Genomic DNA, 15,765 nt, shown 5'->3' with positions numbered 1-15,765 from the left:
AGTGAAACTTTCACCGGAACTACTTTCTACGAAATAAATAGTCCCTGTAAAATCTGTTCACAGTGAGGTCTGTGAGTAATGAGGATACCGTTTCTGGAAAGAGGTGCTGAATTTAAATGTTCTTTCCCCTTACATTATTGCACCACAAACCTTCATTGTATTGGGAGCGGAGGCAGAAATCCCAGAGACAGATACCTCATTTTGATATTCATGTCTTCTAGCCTGTAGCAAAATCAGGCAATATTGAAAGCCTGCAGATGGAAATTGACTCGATTTAATTCACATTCCTCTCTGTGGATACATTCCAAGTGGCAACAATAAGCTTTACGTGCAGCCTCGAAATAATTAATTTCATCACATCTTCTCTGTCTGCTTTCCACATCTTTTTATTTGCTTTGTTTAGTTTTTTTTAGATCATTATGTGGGTTAAGGCTGAGAACGGGAGGAGGTACCGAGGAGGGGTGAATGCAAAGTCATTTTCAGGACGGGTCATGCAAATACAACAGCTCTGAGCTTTCCCATTAATTCAAATGGTTTGCAAAGAACTGGCCCAAGGCCCAAAGCTCATCCATCTATATTCATTGCAACCTCATGCTTAAACTAATGAGCAACTAGGGAACTTCAAACAATCAAGCCTATCATTCTTTTCGCAAGGTAAATGCACATGCAAAAAAACTGCATTTCAATTAATTAAATCTGTCTGTACTTGTACGCCCCCTTTTTTTCCTGCCCTTCTCCCCCGTCTTGCACACCCTCAGGGAAATCAAACAATTAAGGCCTGAATACAAATTTACTCTCCCTCCCTTCATGTCTCTCACCCTTGTGATTGTGTCAGGGAGGGAGATGCCCTCCCTCTTTCTAGTAAAAGTCTGATTTTGATGTAATAGCTGGGTTTGGTTATGTATCCTGACCCTGTGTTCTTTTAGGAGATGATTAAGAGGAAAAGAAGGCTACAAGATTAGAGCTGCAGGAGACAAACAAAACAGCTAAATAATTTAAAGAGAAATGAACATTAGTGTAACGTGCAAGGCCAGAATCCTCATGCATTTGCAACAGGTGTGGTGTGTACTAAGACAAATTTATTGGGCAATACAATACGTTTCCCAACCCCTGAGCATTCATAAATCTCTACCAGCTTTCATCCAAACTGATTTCTGCAGTGAATGCTGACAAAAGATTCTGTTATGTCACGCTTCTTTAAATCAGCTCTCGACACCATTTCACCCCGTTTCTAAAGTTGCTGAATGATTTCCCAATAATGCACTACTAGCTCATCGATCATCCATGGTCCATTGATCCCTGTAAGGAATATAGATCCTGTTGTTCAGCTGATGCACTCTGGACGTGGAACATTATTGGCTTTCTCTATGAGATTGTTTGTATACATCCCATCATATATCAGAGCGTGCAGATGGAGTGCACAGCTGGGGCTCGTTCATTTTTACAGCGTCGATGACCCATTGAGCATAAAGAGAAGGTGTGCGTGGTTGATTTGCATCCACATACAGAGTGTCCATTTATTAGGCCCAGGACTGTAGAACTTCTGAGGTCATGAGTCTTGCACCCCCCCCCCCCCCCCACCCCGAACCCCTTTAGAACATTTTGACCTGACACAAAAAACAAAGAGCCATTTTAATTATTTGCATTTTTCATATTTTAACCATTCAGTTAACTATTAACTTGTCTTTTGTATGAATTTTATATCCCAACGTGAAGGTCTGAATGATGTTTAACAGCCTTCTCAACACCGCTCTGCTGGGGAAATACTGAATCATTTATTTACTTATTCATTTAAGAATTAATTATTATTAATTGTAGAATGTTAAAGGAATAGCTCCAGCAGCTGGTTAGCTTAGCTTAGCATGAAGACTGGAAACAGGGGGAAACAGCAAGCCGACTCTGTCCAAAGGTAACAAACCTTCCAGCACCTCAAAAGCTCACTAATTAACACGTTATATCTGGTTTGTATAATTAAAACCTAAAGTGTAATGGGGGATTATGTGTGGGACTATTTCTTGGCTGGGTGCAGAGACCTCCTGGAGCCTCCAATGGTTGCCTGGAAACCTCACGATGACGACCCCAGACTACTGGCTCCAGCTTCATATTGAAGTGACAGGTATGAGTGGGGTCGATCTTCTCATCTAATGCCAAGACAGTGAATAAATGTATTTCCCCAAAGTGTGGAACGACTCCTTTAAGTAAAAATAGAGAGGACATGCTCTCAGTGTCCTCAGTGTTAGTTATGTTCCTGCATCAGACAACTGGATCTACTCCTGCCAACTATATGCCTTGTTGTTTTTCAAGGACAACATATAGCTTTTCTCTCAGCTCATGTGTCAACAAATGCAGTTTCCTGCTTAACCCTCTGTGAATTTACAACCTGCCCGTGACCCCTCAGAAACTCTGTTGATGATTTTAAGGCAACTGTGTCATGGACTCGGGCCTCGAGTCCCTGCACCCCAAAGCAGTCCACAGCCTCTTTATCAAACACTGGCAGCTCCTATTGTTGTTGGCAGCTCACTCCTGTCCCCAGTGCTGGAGGAATTAGGTGAGAGTGAGTGAGGAGGAGTATGGGGGCCAACCAAAGGAGACCCTGCCGTGTCCCATACCCCAACAGGGAGTTATTAGAAGCTGCTGACGGCAAGAAAATAAGAAAGGAGGGAGAGACATGAAGGCAGGTAGACATAAGAGGAGGAGGACTGCCTTCACACTTCATCTGACAAAGCAAAAACACCAGAAACCTCCAATCCAGTCATCACACATCCTTCCCCTGCCCCCGTCTACTCCCTGTGTGCCCATCTCTCAGCACTGTGGGGCCTCAGACACATAACTTTAATGACGAGAGGGATGGGAAACCTAAAGCATCTGCTTTCTGCATGACATGAAGATGGGGGGAAGACTCCGCGCTCCAGGTCCCCGACTTTCTCTGCACCATTTCCTTTTATCACTAAGCTAAATTTAGTGATGAAAGAGGCATTTGAACTCTAACTCCTACACAGGTTTCCCATTGAGTCTTGTGTGGATTTGAAATTTTAAATGAGTCAAAGCAGGAACACAAAAGGAAAAAACGAGAGAGATTCATCAGAAGAGATGCTACCTTTTAGGGCAAAAAGGGGAAACTGCTGCTGAAGCTTTTTGCTGTGCTAGTCAACTGGAGCGGATGCTGTTTTTGCTTTCCATCCAGCATTCATTTATCACAAGGACACTGCTCTGCGTGAGCATGTGTAGGGCAACAGAAGGGGAAAAACCCTCCTAGATCAGCTGAAAGAGACAGGCTTCCTTCAGCCCAAATTTGACCATCTGACTGATGACCACGCGTGGCTTCTTCGCTCAGTCAGTGACCCCATGCGCAGGGAGTGCTGGTCATAGGAAGGTCAGTGGACTGTGAGAACGGAGGGAACAGGATGGAGGACAAGTAGAGCGAGCTCTCCCTCCCAGCTGACATTAACTCAAACTGTAACGCCGGCAAATCTATTTGTCTGTCTGTCAGAGGGAGGATGGAAGCCAGGACTGTGAGCCTGGACTGATTATCTTTATGGTCAGCAGCCACAGAGGTCGAAAACTTTGGCGGCTTTTGTTTATTCCCTTTGGCACCCCGGAGCCTTGAGAAAATGAGATTTCACTCGAATTTATGGATAACGTTTGCTTAAATAGGTGAAAGGGAGAGATTGTGAGCCAGACAAAAACAGAATCTGATGGAAAGAGCACAGAAAGGAAGATGAAGACAGAGGGCCTTGGCTAACGGATGTTAAAACTAACTTTTAAAATCTAATGTCCTCTAATAAAGCCACATTTTCTGGCAATTCATTTTCAAATGTTTTTTTACACTGTCTTACACTCCTGTGTAAATTCGGTGTTATTCCTTATAGGTATACAAATCAAATATATAATGACAGGGTGTGTGTTCATGCTCTACTTTCATAGCTGCATTTCAGCAATACATGAGCCCCTGGAGGTAGTGATTTTATTGTACTTGCTTATTTCCCCCATGTCTACATGGAAGACAGGGGACGACAGCGTGTTTACAGGTTCCCAGTTTCCATGTTTGGCTATTGTTGTCATGTATTAACAGTGAAAAACCCACTGAAATTACAGCACTTTGTTGATTTGTCTTTTTAATTTCAAAACTAGTGAAATATTATGTTTGCTCGTTCGTTTGCAGGATGAAAGTTTTAGGATTAAAAAGACACATTTTGTGAGTGTTTGGAAAGTCATTTCAGCACAGAGACACAAAACAAAATGTGAATCCATTAATTCTGTATGCTGTTCAGTGATGCCACATGGTGCAATCTAAATGGTACTTCTTATGTCTGATCGAGCCATAGGGGAGTCAAAGAAAACACATTCACAGGTTGGATGCTGAGTTGGAAATAATGTGCTTACACTTTATCAGCCGTCTGGAATATGTTGAAAAGTCTTGCAATAAATGCTCTCGCGGATAAAGCCTTACATTATGCTCCATTAAATCTTAGAAAGAAGTTATATGAAGGTCTGAAAATGAAACACATGGCCTAGTCTACTTTTTAAAAAAACCCTCTGTTCATAACTTTTGATTCAATCTTATCTTAAAAGACGCGTAGGCGCCTGCTCAAAATGACAGACTGGAATTCGCAGGTAAAATAAAATGTGTTATTGTTCAGCCTTTGAATTATTACTTTAACACCAAAATCTTGCACCCAGAATCATAATAATGCAATAGAGGGCTCTTAAAAGATGACTCAAAAAGAAGATGGGCGATGGCTGTCTGGTTGTCTCTCCACATCCACAGTCCACGTGTTTCTAAAATCATGAGCACTACCTGCACAGTAAATCTCAGCTCCCAGGGCCTCTAACAGGTTGGTCGCAGACTAATGGTTAAAGAAGAAAGTTTGGATCCCAGCTGTGGAAACAAAATCCTCTCCCCCTCCCTCATCATCTGCCTGTGAGCAAGGCACCAACCCCCCAGTTACCTAAAGATGAAAGCATGATCAGAAAGAAGAAAAAACTGTATTGTTTGTCTTTTTAAACACATGTACACTTGACTGCTAAACGCAGCCTCAATAACAACCTCCTTCGAAAAAGAGAGAAAGGGTCCCGTAGATAGGCATCTTTATCTGCGGGACCCTCTGTAAGCTCTCTGGTGAAGATAAGTGGTGAATGATGGCTCGTCCCCCCAGACAGAAACTGCAGCTGACAGTAGGTTTCAATTGGCTGTGTGCTTTGTGGTGAAGGGAGAGAGGCTGAGGAATAGATCTACCAGCTGGAGTCCTGAGACCCCTGTGGCTCGTCTGGAAAAAGGCTCAGATTGGAAAGGGGAAGACCCCTATCACTGCACAAAAGATCGTTTTAGACTTTTCAGTCTAAAACTCAGTCTTTTAATTTTTTTCAGTTAAAAAAATGTGTTTTGCTCAGTGTTACTTTACTGTGATGTTTGACCTTCACTGTGCAGAGTATTGTACATTCACCATTCACTGTTGCTGGGTTTTTTTTTTCACATTCATCTGCTGAAGAGGGAAAGTTTCTCTGCGCTCACCTTGAATTTGAATTCAATCTCCGTCTAATTTGCAATTTACACGAGAGTGATAGTAAATTAAAGTACTTATTTAGATGCTATCTACAGTTTAGTGAGAGAGATAGTGACATCAGGTGAACGGGTTGAGTTGTTTTTGGACTTTGAAGTAAGCTTGAAGGTTAAGTTGGGATGGAAAGCTTTCTAGACCAGTAAAAACACATTTATACAGACACACATACAAAACAGAACTTTAAAAAGGACACCGTGCATGTGCATCTCACGCTTCTTCATCTGAAAGAAGGGACAAGCCGTTCTAGGAGCTTTCCAGTGTTACTTGGTGCCTCCTAATTAATTAGGAACATGGAGTGACGAATCCACCTTATTAATTACTGCTCTAAGCTTGAAAATAATTGGAGCTTCTGAGAAGGTAATTCAAAAGAGGGAAGCTCCTTCCAAAAAATTCCCTTTTGAAGGAAGTAGTTAAAAGGCGCAGGCTCTGGACAGAGACAAGCCCATTTCCATGGCTTGTCTTTGAAACTAATGAATCCCAGTATATCGTGGCCTTGCAGCCGCAAGGGTAACCAGAAAGGTACAAAGGCTAGAGTTAACCTCAGTGCATCCTTCTCTTGGAAGTAAGGTTTGGTGGTTCTGAACGAATTTTAGAACATGGTGTGTGTGTTTGAATTGCGCTGATGAAAGAAAGTTTACGTGCATGTTTGTCCACAGAAGAAAGAGAATAAATGAGCACTGGCACAAGCATGCAGAAAATCCAAGTTTTTGAGTGTGTTCATATATAGGAGTATATCTATTCATGCTGATGGTCAGTGAGTGGACTGGGCTGTTAGTCACGGGCAGGCATGTTCTCTACATTACTGTGGACAGGGCACAAATTCACCCACTATCTAACTGCCCATGCGTCTCTATTTCTCTGGGAATGCTTGGCTAATAGGTCAGAGGACAAGTTGATTATGCACTGGCAGGGGACAGATGTGACCAGTAGGCTTCCGATAAGATAATTAGGAGCAAGGCTCTTACTAGATGTCATCTCCACAGTGATTACAGGAGCATAGCAGGAAGGGGACATAGACACACACAGAGACTTCAAATCATCAGTTTTATCTTCATCTCCTCCCATTACTTAAAAATGTTGAATTCTCATGTCGTGCTCGTCTCCAGCTCTACAATAACAAGAAGAAGCTTTCATTTTATTTCCAGTTAAGCATCAGAGAATTGGATACTAGTGTTGCTCAAGAAGAATGGCAAAATCAAAATGGGTTTTGGGTTCAAAACGATTCATAAAACGCGATGCAAGTTTAAAACTAAGATGTGAAAGTCTGTAATGCTTTGTACTTTGTATTGTTGGCATGTTTTAAAACTTTGTCATACTGGTATAAAACTTTCGGTCTTAATGTAAGAACAACAGATGACCCAATAAATGTCATTCTATTGGTCAAACATCATGTCAATCAATCCAAAAATTCACCTTGAAGGAACAAGGGTAAAGTCAAGAAAAGAGCATGTTTTCATCTTCTAATCATCTAATGACTTGGAGAAGGATTTGATGCACTCTTGTCTCACTCCTGACTTGATTACAAGAGTCATTAGGTTTGACGTTCCTTAAACAATCGCTACAAAGGAAAGATTTTTTTCCAGAATGGGTTGGTTATTTGTGCGGCGTCTTTAGCCTTCTGTTTGTTCAGTTCCCCAGGAGAGTCTGTTTCCTGTCCATGTTTTCAGTGAGACACGAGGACGTCTTCATTGAGAGAAGCAACCGGTCACAGGCCAGCAGCAGTCCGGTCTGAGATATGGAGTCAAATAACATCCCTAAAATCCAACACGCAAACTGGGACAAATTGTGTCTGGATCCTGTCCAGGCTGAATGTTATTGTTCTTCCAAACACCAGAGAGATAGAAAAAGAAGTTTGCACCAAGGCCTTTCAATCAGGAAACATATCCTCTGCCTGCCCTCTGTCCAGGGAAAAGGCCAGATTAGAGTGTGTGTATGCACATCTGTGTGTGTGCTCCTTTGTGTCTGTTTGTCTCGGAGCAAAAAACACTCCACAAGATGGATAGCCAGCCCTCCAGGTTCCTTATGCTTAAGGCCAAACAACATGATGAGCAGGGAGAAACCCCAAGTGCAGGCAACCAAGAACATCCTCCGCCCAGCCGACGAGCCACAGGCCTCGTTTCAGTGATCCTGCAGTCCATTAGAAAGGGAAACGTGGATGGAGAGCATGCTGCCTGCTCAGCTTGGGACTCATCTTGATATGCCTGGAGGCCTCACATTCAAAGCCGCAAAGCAGCAAGGGTTGCTCGAACAGCTTGGCCAGAAGTGGTTCCATACCCAGAGGTCAAAGCTGTCCACAAGGCTTCATGGTTTCTCTCCCCCAGCAAGGGCAAGAAACTGAATAAATGAGTGCCTCCACAAAGAAATTAATACCCTGACATGAAATGGTAAATGGATGCATATTTATAGGATTTTCCTACCTGAGCAGGACAAAGTGCTTTATAAAGTCTCTCATTCACCCAAGCACACACACTCACACAACTCACATGCAAATGGATTCCTCAAAATGTAATAAAGGACCTCAACATTCAAGTAAAGGTGCCATTTCACAAAGCAAAGGCCATGTGAAGCTTCTGCTTAGACAGTCATCTACTAACGTAAATTGATCAGAGATTAGATGCCACCAGGGATCAGACACCGTGGAGCAGATGAGGTGATCAGGCTTACCTTATGAACATCCTTTTTGCCGTAAATGCAACAGCCTGTTGCTACGTACACGTGCACTTTTCCAGTCAAGCATCATTAATTGCTGAGTGACACTACATGGGTGCATGAAATGGCAGCATTTCCACATGGAGAGGGACTTGATATTTCAGGCAGCCATCTTTTGAACCATTTGGAGCAGCAGTTCGCACGGTAGACATGTTGCTCCAGGCAGCGTGCGCCCTTTCCATCCCAAAAACAGGCTGGAAAGGGTGTCCGGGGATGTTGTAGGAATATCTGACGCCTGTGTCTCCTGCTTCCGCAGTCCTTAATGCCAAGGAGCAGACACACCAAGGAATGCTCCATATTGGCTCACTAGCTTTGTTCTATCAAGGATAGTTTTTGTCATGTTGCAGGTTGTCAAAATGTCATCAGTGCCACTGACACTACACAGCTCACCATCAGAGTGAGAAACTGTGATTTATTACAAGTAGACATTGAAAACAGCATCTTCTAGTGAAAACACTATAATAATACCAAAAGACAAGGTAACATTTACAATGTCACACTTACATGGTTATTTTTTTTTAACCTGTCACTGGGAGGAGACCATAGAGGAATATGATCAATTGTGACTTACTATACACAGATATCATGAGGAGAAATTATACAGTATGAGGTCAATAGTTCATGACTTCTTTTGTGAGTATTTGTCTCTTAAATTCCGATTTGCCATAAATGGACTGATGGTAAGCGACAGCTCAGCAGGCTGGATGGATTTGAAAGATGAGAATATCTGAATTCTTTGTAAGAATATGAATAAACCCGACTGCTGTTTGCTGCTCAGATCTTAGTATTTCAGTTTCATACGTCATGTAGTTAATGGAGGGGGATTTTTATTCCTTAACGCTGTTGACTCGGAGTACTAATAAGAAGTTTGGTTTATTGGACCACTGTTACAACAGGGATCAAGCTGAAGGTGAGACGTAGTTCTAACCTTCACAATATGTCAGTCACCGTGCCAAAGTAACACATTGCAGAGATTTAAAAAGACAGTAGGTTGGCTGTTTCTACTGTTTTTGGCCTGTAGTTGACCCATTTAACACATTGTGTTAAATAAGAATAACTTAAGTTTTCAACTAATAGTTCACTAATGGTTCTCTATAAACCAGAAAGGGAGTCATTTCAAGCAGTTTGCGATAACATGCACCTCAGCTTTTGTAGTCGACCTCTACTATTCTCTATTACACTGCAGGAGTGATGTGAGCTCAGACACACACTGAGCATGTTCACCCCTCAATGCAACAGCAATGATCGCATTCAGCTGGCAGCACACCTCACTCGCGTTTTGTTGCCAGCAATATTTATTAAACCAAGAACAAAAATAAATCCGGGGGTTTAATACAAATCATTTCATTCTGGACCAACTTTTTTCCTCCTCTACTGATGCCGGCTGTGTTTGAACAACTGGATTTCATCAGCGGCACGCAGCCAGCCTGCCAGCAACCTCAGACAAGAACCCTCACTTAATGTCAGCAAAGCAGGTTCAATTCTGGCTCCGGTGCACTGATCTGTGGAGCAAACTCACTCAACAACACACGTCCCGTTCAAATCCACGTCCTATTTGTGATTCGTCTTGTCAAACACGCATGGCATAAAGTAGCTTCTTTTTTGAGGTAGCATTTTGACTTATCGCAGAAGTGTGTGAGAATCCACAGATGATGAAAATCCATCCCTTGCCAGTAGTTAAAACTTGTAGTCCAGACATGCTGCAAGTGTCGGGAGTAAATTCTGACAGATTGGTATTTGGAAAGCACAGATGTTTGTTTGAGTAAAGTCTGTCCATCATGCTCAAGCTTATTAGCAAGATCTAGATTGCACCTCTCCATCGTCTCTGCTTGTTCCTCTTGGCCCGGGGTTTGAGCTCAACTGTGGACTTTACATTTAATGCTATTGGACAGCGATGACAGCCACGCTGGATGAGGATCATGAGGGAGATGCATGGGAATACAGGTTGTTTTTCCACTGCAGCTGATCACCGGGGAAAAGTTCCCATTCTGAAATGAAATGTTTTTACTGCAAGGGAACGTAATTCCCTGCTATAAATGGGGCTGGTGAAAATTTGACAATCTGCAAGTCAGCTTTGCAAAATCCCCACCTGTGCAAAGCAGGAATGTTATTCAACAGAAAGACTAAGTGTGATTTCCCATCAAAATATTTTCAAAGTGGGTAAGCCATAAAATTGCGGTTGCTGGTGTTGAAAGCTTTGTCCCACAGTCTGCAGGTGGAATTTACATATATTAAGTCTGGAAAACAAGTGAGATTCATGGCTGACTCTGACATAAAAACCCATCCGCTCTCTCTCTCTCTCTCTCTCTCTCTCTCTCTCTCTCTCTCTCTTTGCTTTTCTCTCTATCAGACAGACAGCTCTGCTTGTTCCTGGTTGCTCATGTGTGGCAGCAGAGCTGGATGGAAAACATATTGCTCCATCAATCAAGTCCCATTCTTCTCAGCAACACACTCGACACGGCGGTTGTCTGAGACCGAGGCCACATTCAGTCAGCCCTTGTGTAAAAATGCAAAGATGACAAATAGTCCTCCAAACAGATTGAGAGCTACGTCTCTGTCAAACTGTACCAATTCCGATAAGCTGATCTGTTTCAAATGATGTTCCCCCCTCCTTGCCAGTCCCTTGACTGACACTGTGTTGACAGTATCTTAATATACAGAGCGAGGAGTGTGTGCTGTGTTCAAACAAAGCCTCCTTCTCCCCTGTGTTATACCAATAGATCAAATGAAAAGATAGAGGGAGAAGAAGGAGGAAGATGTCGGTTTTCATCAATGTCTGGGTGATGTATTCAGGAATTTCTGTCTTTCAAGTCTTTGTTTCAGCACACGAAAAAGACCAAAGCACAGAGAGCACTGCCATGCCCGCACTAGCAGTGCAAGAGAGAAAGACTTCCTCCTTCCCCTTTGCCTGTTATGTGTGACACACAACTTGGCTGCGGCCCCAGCTGTAGCCCCTGGGCAGTGCATATGTCACCCATTTGTAGTCCAGAAAGCACTCAGTTCCGAGCTCAGGCCAAGTATGAATGGAGGGAACACTTACTCGTTTTTCTCCAGAGCCAAGAGCAGCTGTTGACCTTCCGTTTCAATCAAGAGCTTCAGTGATGCAGGGTGACTCTGAAGAGACAACAGACAGGAGAAGGGATGAGAAAGATTGGTGCTGGAGTCAGGCAGACAGCATTTTGATTGAGGAAAGACGGCTCTGGTTGCTGTTGCAAGTGTTGCAGCATTGGTTAGCATGGTCAACATTTAAGAAAATAAATGAAATCAGTGCTATGTGTGGCAATAACATAAAAAAAACGCAAATAGTTAAAATCTCCATTACAATCCTCATGAAACTGTGACTGAGCCACCCAGCGCTGTGAGGAAACATGCGAGACGACTGTTTTCAATTGATGAGAGCAGTCGGAAATCCTTATGAAGCGACTTTGAATCTTAGAACAAGAGCTGAGAGGATTAGCTTTATGTTTCTATTCCATTTGACAGTAATCCCGCAGAAAGCCACGAGTCCTCGCGCCCCTGAGTTACAACACTGAGAGAAACCGTGTGTCATGAGTCAGATGAAGTGGCAGTCAAGTCGTACATCACTTCAGTCAGTCGTGCTGTGCAACAAATACGACAGCATGTGTGCACACGCCCACACACACACACACACACACACACACACACACTCATTCACATGGCAACACATAACCTCTCTCCTCTCGGGTGCCGCGCTCTCACTCGGGCCCAGAAACACAAAAAAAAATCTTCTGTCTCACATTCTCCATATCGCTGGGCAACCACACACACACACACACACAAACACATTTCACACACGTAGTTCAATCTGGGTCAACTGTGGAGCGCTGCTCTGGGTTAAGTCATCCATCACCCCCCGTGGAGAAGAATGTCTAGTGGATCATGAGAGGATATGGAAGCAGAACACTTAAGGTTTTAGGCAGTATCATTGCACAAGCCATGTGGGACTAAACTTTCTGCTATTTTCTGTTCAGACAGCTCTCTATATGCAAGCTTTGACCTCCCTCACACTGCATAATGTTCATGACGGCTGACATTTATAACTTCAGGGACAATATAGATAACACACTGCATGTTTGTGCTCATTATTATATTAGTAATATATTCAAATTAGCACTTAATTTCACCTCCATTGTTCTTTAATTCACTGATCTGAGGTTTTGTTTTGTTTTTCGGGTAATAACATCCCAAAGAAACCTTGTGGCACCTTGTCTGTTTGGTTAAGCCAGAACAAATTAATTCACAAATGAATTGACTCGATAACACAACCTAGAAACGCAAGCTGTGTTTTTTAAGTCTGCCTGGCAGCCATGTATTTTGTTTTTGTAAAGTCTGGGATTATAACACCACACCGAGCCAAGGATTCCAGATTTCAAACATTTCATTAATGTTCCAGTGGGTTGTGTAGTGTTTTCCTTTCTAAGATGCAGATATTGTAGCGCTGTATGTGCTTTAAATGTACTGAACTGAACACAAAGAGACACAAATGACTGCTATCGCTGCCTGGCTGTATGTGGTCCTGCACCCTTTAACTTAGCTACAATAGAAGGTGCAGGGGACCATGAATATCAATACCAAATTTTATGACAGCTATGCTAAGTAATGTCAGGATATCTGGACCAGTGTAGGATAGACAAATGTGTTTAATTCTATCAACTACTACTTTTCACCTGGGATTTGAGCTGGCCGAGTGGTTTCCAGTCTTGTCCAACAAGCAGAAGAGGTACTGTAGTCCCATAGTGTTTCTGCTTCGCTGTTGGTCTGTGATGAACAGACGAGCTCAAAAGACTCCCTGTAAAAGAAAATACAAATACCATGTGAGAATACACAGAAAACTTCAAAGTGTTCCCGCTTTATTCTAAAATTCTAAAAAGACAAATTATTCTGTAAAACCAGAGCATGTCCATCTTCGTGGACACAAACAATAGGGACACTTTCTAAACTGATTTTCTACAAACAATACTGATAATGAATTCCTCCCCGCTATTAAGGGCCTGCGCCTGGTTTTCATTAACAACATCAGGACACAACCTGACAGTACAGCTGCCTTGTAATATAGTGTCATTTAAACAAAATCACTGTATTTGTATTTGATGGCTTTTCTGTGTCACAGCACACAAATAATGCTCTCTGAATGTTTTTGTTTTTTATAACTAACAATTATCTACGCTGACAAAACACCATCTCCAATACATTCTCGCCCTTCCTGAACATATGTTCACCTCCTTTTTATAGGCTGTCAGTAGAACAGAGCTTGTCTCCTCTCCCATTAAGACATGAATACAACAGCACTAATCAGCACTCTCACACATCAAGCAGTGAGAACCGTGAGCCTGTGGCGAAACCGCAACCACCCCCTCTGCCACTAAAGCGGCATAAATCTTCACAGTTCTACAGGAATGGAGAGTTTTGAGCGAAGAGGAAATGCAGCTGCTGCTGCTGTGACAACTCCTAACACAGGGCTAGTGTCCAGGATGCAGTGCAGGGATTAGACGTAGCTTTGGGGCATTGTTCCCAGCATGCTTTTATCTCCTCTCTCTCTGTTCTGACAGGGTGTTAACTGAGCCTCCGAATGGCTACAATTCTTGGAGCTTCGCTGCGTTGCCAGTCATTTAAGAACATATTCGTCCCCAAATCCAATACTGACGTCCCCAAGCGTGCCGGCAGGAGATGAAGTGCCAGAAAAACGACCACTATCCCAAGTAAACCTCCCACTTACAACCGAGACAGAAGCTGCAATCGCTCTAAATAGTACATCATGAGCACACAGAGAGACAGAATGCAATAGTGAGCCACTGGAGGACATTGCTAACAGGGTTCCTGCAGTAATCAGCTCCCCGCAGCGGGGAAGCTATTTCGGAACTTGGGTCTCTTACTAAAACAGCAGGGGTTGTTAGAGCCATTTGTTTCAGTGCAAACATCCTAAATCAAATGTTTGCTTGTTTTTTTTGTTTTCTTCCACTGATGCTCCATCGAGCGTTTCCTAACAGCAGGGAAACAGATTTAGTTTGAGGATGATGTCGGGGGACTTGTGAGAAGTTATGCGTGTGGTCTGAATATAATTTGTGGTGTGTTTTGAACTTGAAACTTTGTTACTTTTTCATTTTGAATCCCATTTCAAACAAACATAAACACAAAACACACTCAAGGGGACACACTCGTCACAGATTATTATTACTAGCAAATTCAAGGCTCTTCCTTCGAGGTTCACATCCCGTCTGTGTCTGTACGCATGACTCACCAAGCTAAATTGCTGAGTCTGCTTATTATCCAGCATTAAAAACCCAGGTCAGGCACAGTGCTCCCCAGCTGAGCTTTGTTCTGGTTCTCCTCTGAGGAAACCACCACTCTGGAGTTCATCACAGAGCCGCTCCAGCTGATAGCGGAAAGCCAGAGGTGACCAGCTCAGCAGTCCTCATCCAGCTCCAGCCTGATGATGAGAAGCAGGCACCGGCAAGGACGGGACGGCATCTCACACACAACAGCGGGAGAAGCATCCTACCCTCATTAGTCCTCGAAAACCACACCGTCTGGGGGAGGTGGGCATGTGGAGTAAGGGAACGCATGACAACCTCTGTGAAAAGTACGGACGAATAAACACAACCGATGAGGGAAAAAGAGAAAGGAGTTTTGACGGAGAAAGGTCAAGTCCACATTGTGGTCAGCAATTCATGAGGCTAACACACACACACACACAGATGGAACGGCCATCGCCTTTTTTGTGGCATGCTCCACATCAACTTTGAAGACGAGGTTCACAACCATACAGTGTTTGGTTCCCTGACTTCAAAGTCCGCAAGTGAATAACCATTTTGTTAATGTGGTGCGCTGCAAGGTTTAATTCCCGCTTATAAATGGAATTATATTAGTGGAAACAGTCTGCAGGCTCATTTTTTTCCCCTGCGTGCTTTGGAGAGACATTTGGTAAAGTTGGAGCAGAGCTGTGGTGTGTGGAGTGCGTAAGTGGCTTTTGTTAGCTAGAATGTTATAACAGCCACCAGCAGCACTAAGGGAGCGATAAAAGTGGCACCAGAACCCGAAGCCTTATTTATATGTTCAATAAAGGAGAGTGTAAACAGAGGTCTTAATAAAGCAGAGTTCTGGCCATGATCACCTCCCTTTATGCTCCAGAGTACACAAGGAGAGTTTGTGCCATTTATATTGCCTCCATAAAGTCAATGCTAGGTTGGAGGATTGTGACTGTGTGTGTGTGTTTGTTCGCGTGTGGGTGACTGAAATGTGCTACAGACCTATGACTGAAAAAGTAATAAATTTGTCTTTCCCTAGCAGTTTAGTACAACATCTATTATGTACTCCATTGCCGTTGTTTTGTTGTTTTACACACTGTAATACTGTATTGGTTGTAGCAGTGTAGCATATTCACACTAAGCATGGATTGAGTGATTTGCAGGTCAAAAGTTTAACCTCTTCAAGACTAAAAGCTCCTATAATTAAACAATCTGACCCATGCAACTTG

At 43.0% G+C, this 15,765-nt stretch overlaps 1 protein-coding gene across 1 annotated transcript in view; it reads right to left on the bottom strand.

Moving 5' to 3' along the window:
- Window positions 1-15,765, bottom strand: part of LOC139303061 (disintegrin and metalloproteinase domain-containing protein 12-like) — a 62,874-nt gene that overhangs the window by 40,626 nt on the left and 6,483 nt on the right. Inside the window, exons 2-3 of the mRNA XM_070926761.1 lie at window positions 12,959-13,080; window positions 11,311-11,384 (exon numbers count right to left, since the gene is read on the bottom strand). Coding sequence (XP_070782862.1) covers window positions 11,311-11,384; window positions 12,959-13,080 — 196 coding nt within the window. The remainder of the gene's footprint in view (window positions 1-11,310; window positions 11,385-12,958; window positions 13,081-15,765) is intronic.

The sequence above is a fragment of the Enoplosus armatus genome, chromosome 20 (genome assembly GCF_043641665.1).
Source record: "Enoplosus armatus isolate fEnoArm2 chromosome 20, fEnoArm2.hap1, whole genome shotgun sequence".
NCBI lineage: Eukaryota > Metazoa > Chordata > Actinopteri > Centrarchiformes > Enoplosidae > Enoplosus > Enoplosus armatus.
The sequence above is the reverse complement of the archived record's forward strand: the minus strand, read 5'-3'. Positions and strand labels throughout refer to the sequence as shown.